The sequence below is a fragment of the Etheostoma spectabile genome, chromosome 22 (assembly GCF_008692095.1).
Source record: "Etheostoma spectabile isolate EspeVRDwgs_2016 chromosome 22, UIUC_Espe_1.0, whole genome shotgun sequence".
Taxonomy (NCBI): domain Eukaryota; kingdom Metazoa; phylum Chordata; class Actinopteri; order Perciformes; family Percidae; genus Etheostoma; species Etheostoma spectabile.
In genome coordinates, this window is record NC_045754.1 from 11,941,402 (window position 1) to 11,952,710 (window position 11,309).

General features: G+C 41.6%; 1 protein-coding gene across 1 annotated transcript in view; it reads right to left on the reverse strand.

Moving 5' to 3' along the window:
• map3k22 (mitogen-activated protein kinase kinase kinase 22) overlaps positions 1-11,309 on the reverse strand; it is a gene marked incomplete at its 5' end in the record, with an annotated part of 39,342 nt that overhangs the window by 20,197 nt on the left and 7,836 nt on the right. Inside the window, 3 exon segments of the mRNA XM_032504375.1 lie at positions 351-460; positions 6,386-6,430; positions 7,007-7,090. Coding sequence (XP_032360266.1) covers positions 351-460; positions 6,386-6,430; positions 7,007-7,025 — 174 coding nt within the window.

Here is an 11,309-nt window from a genome sequence, read left to right on the forward strand (position 1 = left end):
AAAAAAAAAAAAACGCACTTAAATGTTGCACTTACAAGTGGCTCTTTGTAGTTTGGCTTATTTGAAGCTAATGCACTTGATTCTTGCTGTTGCTTCATGGTTGAATGCACTTATTGGAAGTCGCTTCGGATAAAAGCATCAGCTAAATCAAATGTAATGTATTGTTATGTTTTGACACTACCTTTCAGCAGTAGAATCTTCTTCTCAGTCAGAACAGAAACCACAAACCTTTTACAGCCACCATTTATTACCTATTACAGGTGGTCAGTTTAAAAACGGTACTCAAGAGACAGATTTCGATTGTACAGTAGCGTCACTTTAAATGAAGCATGACTGGGTGCCATGTGTACCTGTTTGTAGAGTAAGGTTCTGTTCTTGGGCTTGTGGCTGTTGTGCTGGGTGTAGCAGCGACCAAGGGCTGCCAGGTCCTTCATAATGGAGTTTAGCGCCTCCTCGTCATCTAAACACAGAAAACAGACATTAGTCATGTGAAATCCCTCTCACTCCTTTGAGGTTAAATAAAGCAACTGTACGATGACCTATAGCTGTATAAATTCACTTTCAATGGTGACATAAGCTCCCTATGTCACCATTCCTTGACATTTAGAGTGTCACAGATGAATGATAATAGCCTAATGTGGTTTGATTATTTGTCATGTAGCTTGCAATGGAGTTTGTGTTGGCTCAGACCAGGCAGTGGGGCACCACCAACAACCAACACCTGGTCTGTTACTTCCTGTTCTGATGCCATTAGCAGAGTTTCCACTAATGGAAATAATCTAGTGTTTCTTTTTCTCTCTTACAGAATCAAAACAATATATTACGTATGAAACAAGAACTTTTCTCTGTGCAAGCAGGGTCGGCCTGGGCATAGGCAGACCTGTATGAGCCAAATCTTTGTCTTTTCTGATTTTTAGCTTAGGTGTGAGTAATGTGAGGAATTGTGATGCTGTGGATAAACCTAACAATGCCTGTGACTCTCAAACTCCGTACTCTGCATACAAAAGCAGAGAAAGAGAACGGGTGTTTAATAATGCAGCACATGTGGCTGTCGCAGGGGGCAATGTGGTCACAAGTATGTGGCCCAGAGAAAGGTTATTAAGCACTTCAAGGTTTCATTAAATACCAGTGGAGGTTTTTCAGGAACATTCTTCTTTACGTGAAATTTGGTCTCATGTAATCAGACAAGGATTGATATTTTCCTTTGTCAAATGCTGACTGATTCAGCATCAAAGTGGCTGCAGGCTTAAACGTGAACTGTGTTTGATGGAGCTATTGGAGGCTAAACAGGAGTAAGTCAAGTGTGTTTTGAATTCATACTTCACCGCTCACAGGGGGAGCGGTCTATAGCGTTCATTAAACCCTTAAAAAAAATCATTTAGCAAACCTGCAAGTGCAAGAGACCAACGCTCAGCATCGCTTCTCCATTACTCACTTCTCATCTACCACTTCACACTTTCTGCCACACACACACTCTCGTGTCAAAGGGGGCAATCATGCAGATGAGCATGTCATACATTACCATTTCAAGAGACTTTAATAGAACCAATTATCTGTGTGCTGCTGTGATTACAATATAAAGAAGATGTCGTTGACCTCAGTTCCTGCCTGCCTCTCAGATGAGCCCTGGGTGCATTCATTTTAACACACACACACACACACACACACACACACACACACACACACACTTCCTTCACTGGGGAAACCAGGCCAGGTGTGTGCCACGAAACACAAACAGCACCTGCACCTGAAGAGCCACATTCTTTAAAATAAAAAAGATCAGTCTCTGTGTGTGTGTGTGTGTGTGTGTGTGTGTGTGTGTGTGTGTGTGTGTGTTGTTTGGTGTGTTTTTTTTTTTGGGTGTGTGTGTGTGTGTGTGTGTGTGTGTGTGTGTGTGAGAGAGATAGTAGCAGAGGGAGCAGATGGGGTCAAAGATGCCATTTGATCGTGTTACACTGTACGGCTCTCGTGGCCACTGGCCAGCTGTTTGCAGACAGTGGGCCAATCCGTTGGGTTCACTCAGAGTTTACAGCACACACATACACGGATTTACACACCTAAATTTGGGATGCACAGATTCAACTTTTTTCTCCATCCCTATTTCAACACCTCAACTCAGGTGCTCATCTGCAAATGTTGATTTTTGATCTGATTTAAAATGTGTATACCCCACTGCTTGAGGTCAGCAATTGCTGATCGCCATGAATGAATAAATGTAACAAATTGTAAACAAACATTTACAAATTGACTGCACTTTGGTCAACTGTTGTAGTTTTGAAAATGTGTTTTATAATTAATTTTGATTGGAATTGTGGACCGGCTAACACCTGACCAGCTAAATAAGGGCAGTATGACGTGGACCCCTAATTTAAATATGGAAAAGCAGACATTAGTAGGTTTCAACCTGGTATACATTTCAGCTAAATAATAATGAAGTGTCATTTTACATGTTTCCACAAAAGCTAAGCTTTGCTTAGGATATATATATATATATATATATATATATATATATATATATATTGTCCAACATTTTCCAGAATACCTATTATAGGAAGCTCTGGATAAATATGGCTGAATTAACTCCTTTCGGCTGGCACCCTTGGATGAAGATACCTTAAGCAACAATGTTTATGAAATAAATCTAGAAATATAAGGTACATCAAAAACAGCAGTGTTCAAACTTTGGGACACAACTACTAAGAACTAAGCAAGAGTGCATTTTAATGCATGTGGACTCAACTTCAGAAGACAACACAGAATAATGTGTTATTTCTCCTTTTAAACGTTACATAATCTCACTTTAAAGCCAGTCTTACTTGGAAGTTTCTCCTGGCTTATCAATATTCTGCTTTATACTCAAAGCTACTTTTCACTGGAAAGCTACTCCTACCAGCTCTCTTTGGCGAATACAAACATTCACCTATGCTCAGTCAGAGAGCTAATGTTAACTGTGGTCAAACCACATCAGCAGAAAGGTGGACATCTTACTTGAAAATTCCAAGATAGCAGTAGGAGTGAAGTGAGGAACGACGGCACACTTTCTCAGCTTACAGAGAGGCTAATTAATGCAGTGCGATAAGTAAACGTTACGCCAACAAAATCCCAGCCCTCGCTGCAAAAGGGTAAAACAGAGAGAGCGTAGTATTCTTGAAATTAATGATGATAACTTTAATGCTTTAAGCACCAAACAAAAAATAAATGACTGATTTTTTTTGTATAATTAGAGACAATCAAATGAGCATGCCTCTTATCAAATAGTGGGTGAGTGTGAGTGTGCCTCATTTGCACATTCCTCTCTGTATCAACCAGTTCATAATGGCATGTTTGTGTTGTTTATTGTAACAAGATCAGGTAATTGTGAGACAGGTGAGCCACTTATAGTCTTCCTCCCTGCATGCTTGTTTAAGAGATATGACTAAAAAGACTAAAACAAAGAGAAAAATGATGGAAATCACACCTACATATGTAAACAAAACGTATTCCTCCACAGACCAAACCACACAATGCCCATTTACTACACGGTGGCTCCATAGTGTATCGACCTAAAACTCCCTGTTGGGACTCACAGAGGACGACGGTTAGTTCAAATATAGGCTGTCAGGAGATGACTAACTGCTCGACTGGGCCAGTCCTCTTCAAACAGGAAGGAACTGAGTCACCGTCTCTGTTCTGAATACGGAGCAGGGCTAACCGCGTTATTCCACATCAAGAAATTAATGGATTTTTGATTGAATCAGTTAAAGATGGACACGAGTGAATAGAGCATTTGACCACGGCCACTCTGTGACCAAAGCCAAAAAAAAAAATCAACATGCTGCTATTGTACTGGAAGACAAAAGAAATGTGCAAGACTTTTTTTTAGTAGATATGGGATTTTATTTGAGAGTAGGGCAATTAATGACTCAAGTTAATTAATTGATTAAAAATATTTTTGGATAATTGTTTTAGTAATGTAGTCAACAAAATGTAGTTAAACGTTTAAGGGTGACATCTTTTAGCTTTATTTGTCCAAAATCAAAAGATGTTCCATTTACAATGATATAAAAACAAGGGAGAAAAAAAGCAAGTCATTTTTTAAGCCAAAATGTGCATTACTTTATTTTCTGTTGATCGACTAATCAATTAATAGAATAAAGAGGGAGGGGGACAATCCAAATCTAACAATAATCCCATTTAAGGCAATTAACCATCTTGGGTCAATTTTCTCTAATTCTCATCTCTCTCTCTCTCTCTCTCTCTCTCTCCCTCTCCCTCTCCCTCTCCCTCTCTCTCTCCTCTCCTCTCGGTGAGAGGTGGAGGGTTGTTTCAGTCTGCCCCTGCAGCCTCAGAGCTCCCGACTATCCTCACCACTGGCAGTCAAGGAACGAAACAAACAACAGAGCTCTGCATGTGTGTAACCGTGTGTGTGTGTGTGTGTGTGTGTGTGTGTGTGTGTGTGTGTGTGTGTGTATGAGGCATGTGCTGTTACTGTGGCTAATAGTAGGGAGGGGAGAGTGGGAGGACCAGTGGGCAAGGGGGGCAGTGAGTGTGAGAATTGCGTGGTGGCGTACAGAGCCGGCAGCCTATAAACAAATTTATTACATCACTGGGGCCTGGTCCACGGCCGCTGCCAGGCCGAGGCCAGCCAAGGCTAACCACCAGCACAGTGGAAAGCCACCAGCTCACACGTCACTGCCAGGAGCAGCCCCACACACCAACTACAGGATTTTGAGGAACCTTATGTCCACATGACCAAGAATAGTTGAGACATTTGTACTGGTATGTGGATAGATCGGATACCTTTAGTTCATTTCCTGTGCTCCATCTTGTGTCTTGGGGGAAATGTGACTAGCATAAAAAAAGGGGGAATTCCAAGAAGCTAAGAAGAGCGAGCAACATTACACAATGGAGGCTGATTGCTGGACATTGCATCATCACTCTACTTTTTTCTCAGGCTAAAGCTGAGAACTGTGAAAGTGGCAGTAGGTGATAGCAAGTCCAAGATAGTTTATGTAAAAGGAATTATTCTCGTGTATCTGTCTGCAAAACCATAGCAGCTGAAAGACGAGTTGGAGTTTAAGATGCAGGCACACGCTGTAGCCACAAGAATAACATTGGCTTTAAGAGGCTAGTGTTGGAACTTGCAAGCTAACAAAGCATGCGTAAGGGCCAGTAAGGCAGCGACTGTGTGTGTGTGTGTGTGTGTGTGTGAGGCAGGCTGCCTGAATGAAGACATTGAGGGGATTTCCTGGTGCCGAGAGACACATCATGGCAAAGGCATCCGGCAGGATTAGCAGCTGGAGCCAAACGTGTCCTCACTCTGCAGCACGGACCGAGCTCTGACGCACAGCGCAGCACAGCACAGCACAGACACACATTTCTACATACTTGCCGTTTATCGAAACTGAGATACAGCTGATTTACCACCTAATGGGTGTAACGTTAAAACCCTTGAAGTTAATCTTTCACCAAGAATAATGACTCTGATGCAATGCAGGGTAGTGTGAGTGTTTGCACAATAAATGTTTGTGCAAGGTCTCTACCTGAAGCCTTTAAGTGAAGAATATATGCAAACATTTCCAATATCTAAAGGCTGTGACATTTCTTCTCTATGCCAGTACAGGCTTCCACTACACTGTAATGGAAATGTAATGAGCTCTTAAAGAGGGCTTTGTGTACACTGAATTCATGAAAGAGGAACATTTTGGGGTTGACATTTTGGGGGAAAAAATTCCCATTTGCATTTTCTTTACAGAGAGTCATTTACACTACTCTAATAATTTGTGAATGGTGTAGGCTATGCAGTTAGAGCCAGGAGGCAATTAGCTTAGCAAAAAGACTGAAGGGAAAACGGGGAAACAGTCCAAAGTCCAAAAATACACCGACCAACACCTTTGAAACTCACCAGTAGACCAGGTCACACCTGCAGAGTTTATCTAGCGGTTTACAAAATAGGCAGTGTTAGAGGCTTGGTAGTCTCATGTTGCCAGTCCTATCGCCACAGCACAGTGGAGTAAAAAGGCTTGATGACGTAGACCGGAAACATGCCAGTCAGTCACGATTGCGCCTGTGCTTCTTTCTATCTTCTCTGTGATAGGCTGTTTATTCTCCACTGGCATTTTGAACATCATTTCATTTGCTAAAATGTTATTAAAGAGGGGGGAAAGCTCTCAGAGGTAGCTAGCACAGTTAGTGTATTTGTGGGCAGAGCCAGCTAACTGATTGCCCCTGCTACCAGTCTTTATGCTAAGCTTAGCTGAACTGGTTCCTTAACACACAAAAGTACTACTAATCCTCTTGTTTAAAATTAGACAAGAAAGAGAAAAACTGTTTTCCCCAAAATGTCAAACATTTCTATAATGCTGATTTTCTGCAGTGCTGATAATTTGTGACCATTAGCGTTTACCTTGTAAGTTCCTGTGCTGTCCCGGTCCATTTTGGAGACCATCATCTGTAGAAACAAAAGGCAACACGGTTTTGGATCACAGTGCATAGAAGACAAATATAAAGACCCAGGGCTGAAAGCTGCACTATAGCTATGATGCATTGTGAATTGTTTTTGGTTTGGAATGGCAATAGGTTGAGACTACAGCTCCTGCCGACCTTCAGATCCTATGCACATGCAAATACACCACAGGAGTCTATTGTGCTCTATTGTGTTATCCATTGGAACTGTGTGTGTGTGTGTGTGTGTGTGTGTGTGTGTGTGTGTGTGTGTGTGACTGGTTTCCATTTATGTAGGAGTGCAAGTGTGCAACACTGGTATACTTGGAAGCAACCATATCTAAATAAAGTACAAAAACAACATTTTTACTAACAATGTAAAAAGACAAAAACAAGTGTGTACATAAAAGGCAATCTGGAGGTGTTAACAGCCTCCTTACACTCTCACACTTTATTTTTTCCCGTACTGTTTCTGCCAGAGGATGTGAGAGAGGTGTGTGTTTGTGTTTCCCAGTAATCACATGCACTTTTTCTGTATGTATGTACTGTACTGTACCACAACCTGCTGTCAAAAACTACTTACCCATGTTTACTGTCATCATCAGGAAGTGACCCTGTTGAACTCGAGCACAGAGCTCAACTTCTTTCAGCAAGCAAAGATATCATCCTGAGTGCAAAGAAACAAAAAACACAGATTAAACATCGAATAACTGTGCCACTTTCCTTCAGCTCGGAGCACGTAATATTTCTGTGATTGCACAATAACAAAACAGGACACCGGTGGCAGTTTCAACATAAAGCTTATTTTTCTAATATCAGTGTCACTGCTTCTGCTATTTATTTCATCTGTGTTTAACCAGGACAGTCTCTCGAGACTGACATATCCTTTTTTTGAAAACTCCTGGCAAACAAATAACATGGCAACCAAGAGCTGCATCTGATGGTGGTAACTCGATCAATCTGAAATCTTGTGAATGCCTTGATGTCTCTTTACTGCCACTCTGAGAACCACACGGCAACAGCAGAGGAGGAATTCCTCCGTGTTTGATGATGGAGGAGCCTTGTGCTCCCGAGAAGGCAGGCCTAGGTGTTTGCCTCACTGTCAGTGAGGCAAACTCAGGTTAAGAAACTCAGGTTAAGACCATGAGCACTTTTAAGACGAAGCCGGAGCCTTCTTAATGACACGCACGCACGCACGCACATTTTTTTTTTTTTTAATGCAAGCTTCAAGCGAGCTTTGAAAAAAGGGGAACAGGAACTAGAGAAACAGCTGCTGTTGTTTTTAAAATGTGTGTGGTGGTTAAGAGCTGATGTGTTCCACCGAAGGTAAGGCCAATCACAGAGCCATGTAAGGCTCAACGGGAAGCTGCAGGTTTCTGTATGTATTTAAAGCTTGCCAACTTTAGCCAACATGAGCCACCATGAGCTACCGGTCGTACCAGACCAAGAAAGTTTTTATCAGCAAAACCACTGTGTCTATTGAATGAGTAGAGTGCACTTTATTGCTTATAAATTCAACTTGTCATTTGTAGGGCTGGTTCAGAAAATTATTTGATAAGTAGGTATTAAGGCGTGCGAGTCCCGTAACATGACTGTAAAAAAAGTTTTAAACACTTCGAAGGTAAAAAACTAAACATGCACTGAACTGCCCAGGATTTGCCCAGGAACAGGTGACTGTTCTGCAATAACAAAACAATTGCTTCATCTCTCACTTTGTCGCCTTTTTTTTTTTTCTTCCCTTTTCCAATGCTGCCTTCAAGTGCGGTCGAAAATGTTGGTTTTCCCTGCCGCCACCAATGCTTCGAAACTCAAAAAAATGTCAGTACAGCCCTAATCATTTGTAAGAGGAACAATGTGCCATTTCTTCTTTTATAATCTTGCTTAAAATGCAGAATAAATAAACAAAAGCTGACCATTTTCCTTTGAAAAAAATCTCATAAAAGAGGAAGTCCTGTAGAACAAACAGGTCATCAGTGAAATGATAGCACTTTGAATGTGTCTAGTCCTCTTTTGTTTGGAAAAAGTTATGCAGCACAAAGAAACCTGTTACTGCATGAATAAAAAAAAGAAAATTTCCGAGTCCTTGTGTTACCATTAAGAAAAATTCTTCTTAGGCATTTTAAGGGTGACTTTTATTAATATTGTATAAAAGGGTCATGAAAAAGGTCATAAAAGGGTTAACAGGTTGTTGGGGCAGAGCGGTCTGAGAACTAGCTGCTAGGACTGCTTGTTGCAACACACAAACAACACAGGATCACAGCTACAGTTGTCAGTGGCTACAGACCCAGAGTCTCACAATGCTTCAGCCCCAGAGAAAGAGCCATTTGTCAGCACTGCAGTTTAACTACAATGCATCAGTTCTGCTGTTGTGACAATTTTTCTTGATTCATTTTTGCAGTAAACTAAACTCTCCATCACATGATTAATTACAGTTGCATTCAAAGGCAGTGTTAAGAAGAGATAATATAATGGGATAGCTGTGTTCTGTTATACAAGGCTTGCAGGGGAAGGATAAAGGAAAATATAAAAGACAAAAAATACAGTTGCAAAAATAATCGAATTACTGTATTAATAAAGGAGTGCGGGTATATAAACTTGTGTCTGTATGGCACATTGTGTTGGTGGGACTCTGACCAGCCATTTCAAGGCAAAATCTTTGGAAAAGGACTACACAGCCACCAGAGGTTAAGCAAGTACTCCCCAGATGTCTTTTATTCTTAAAGCATCATTTACTTTTTGTTTTGCTATCTCCAGTGTCCATGTTGCATGTGTCTTTGGGGTTTTTAAGGCTGCACACTATGTACAGTAAAGTGTCTTTAACCACAAACACTCAGCACAGGCAAGCGCTCCAGCCTCCAGTCTTCAGAGACACAAGCTCTTTCTCATTGTGTCGGCCAGAAAAGTTTTCATGAAAGCAATATTGACGGCCACTAGAACAATTTACAGCCTGAGGGGCCGAGTTCGAACATTGGAACATGCAGTGTACTGCTGTCAGAGGCACAAATCACAAGAGCTCATGGATTGGAAAGTTACATCTTTAAAGCATGGGCAAAAGTGTTTCAAGGGTGACAACTTTATTTTAGGTTGCTCTAATTCCATCACAACATAAGCACTAAATGTGCTGATATTAAACCCCCGAAACATACTTCTACTCGTTTTTTTGTTTTTACAGCGATATACCTTTGATATAAAGAGTAAGGTTGTATGCTGTGTCAGGCTGTTCTAGTACGGTGCTGCTGACCACACATGAAAGAGATGAACAGCTACAAGACAGGTGGTCTCCTAACACCACGTGATACAGTCCGTTGATGTTACACACACACACACACACACACACACACACACACACACACACACACTTTCTCGCACGGGAACAGAAAAGCCCTGTCCCGTGCCAGCGAGTCACCAGATGGCCCATCTGTTTCGCCCCTCTGCCCAGCGTGACGTTGGGCTAGTGGTGTCCACAGATCGCCAACCCAATTCTCCCCACACTTCTTGGCAGGCGGTGGTGGTTTGACAGTCGGCTTGTGGGAGATTAAATGCTAATCGCCACTCGCTCTTGTTGCTCTGCAGCCGCACGTCCTCCAAGAAAGGACGGTCTGTCCCTCTACTAGATCATGAGACAGTCCTACAAATGCTACACCCATCCAGAAGTGCTTCAAACACTCTGACGCACTTCGCTGTCAAACATAGACAACATCACGACGAGTCGGGCCAACGTTATCACTGGCAGAGGTTTTTCCTTTGTTACAGCACGTGGACTGTGCTGAAATGATTAAGTTAATTAAAGAAAACAGGATTTCAGACGAGGGTTGTGGGGAATTGTCTGAGCCAGACAAAGCAGAGCCGTGCTCCTTAAAGTGCTATTTTATTTTTATTGGAACCAAGACTATGCAGACAAGCACGTATATGCATGTGCACATATTCGCTCAACTCTTTCAGCTCCGTTACATCACTCTCGAACCAGGATAGGTCTCTGAGGGAAACCCCCCTCCCCCTTTAGATTAGAGAAGTATAAGGTCTGCTCTCCAGCTGCCTGGTGGCCTGAGCAGTATGACATCACTCACATGTCCCAAATAGAGACCTAACGATTACCGGTGTAGCCGTAAAAATGTTGACGGTAATATTTACCCTTTTCATTTAAAATACAGTCCCCTCGGAATTTTGAAATGTCGCAATCCCGCCAATTCATGCAGTTAACCAGCTGATTGGTTAAAATTGACCAATGTTTGACCAATCACTTTAACTTTTCTTCAAATTTCACCAATAACCGGAGTTTCCTGCAACTTCAACCAATCCCAGTAGTCCCCCCGCAACTGACGAGCATGCACACACAAACACGAACACGGTGGATGGAGGAAAAAACGGAGATGAGACATACACGATGACCTAAATTGAGGACAAGGATTAAAGTGCAATGATAAGTTAAAGTCCAATAAGTCTTTTAGCAAACCATATAAATGAGTGGCCCAGCCCAGGTCAGGATAGGAAATGAACTAAAAATGTAAAGTCATCAAGTCATTGACAGATATATTCATATTTGATTCATTCAATAAATATATTATATAAATTTGTCTTAAATCCACCAGCCTACCAACATTTGCAGCGTCCTGAGCCTTTTTGGTAAGATAACAAGGAAATCTAAGTCCAGAGTAAAGTTTCCTTTTTATTTTTAAAGAACTATAAAAATACAAATCACAACTTTGTTTTGAAACTTTCACTGTTTCCCACAACTGCATTGCACAAAAGACATCGCAACTTTTATCGCAATTTTTTTACAAAAGGTCCCGCGAAAGCAGGCCCGTTTTTTGATTTGTTAAAGTGATGTGGGTAGCCCACAACCTAAGTTAAAACTAGAGTGTAGCTTGCTAAACTGTCATGGGTTT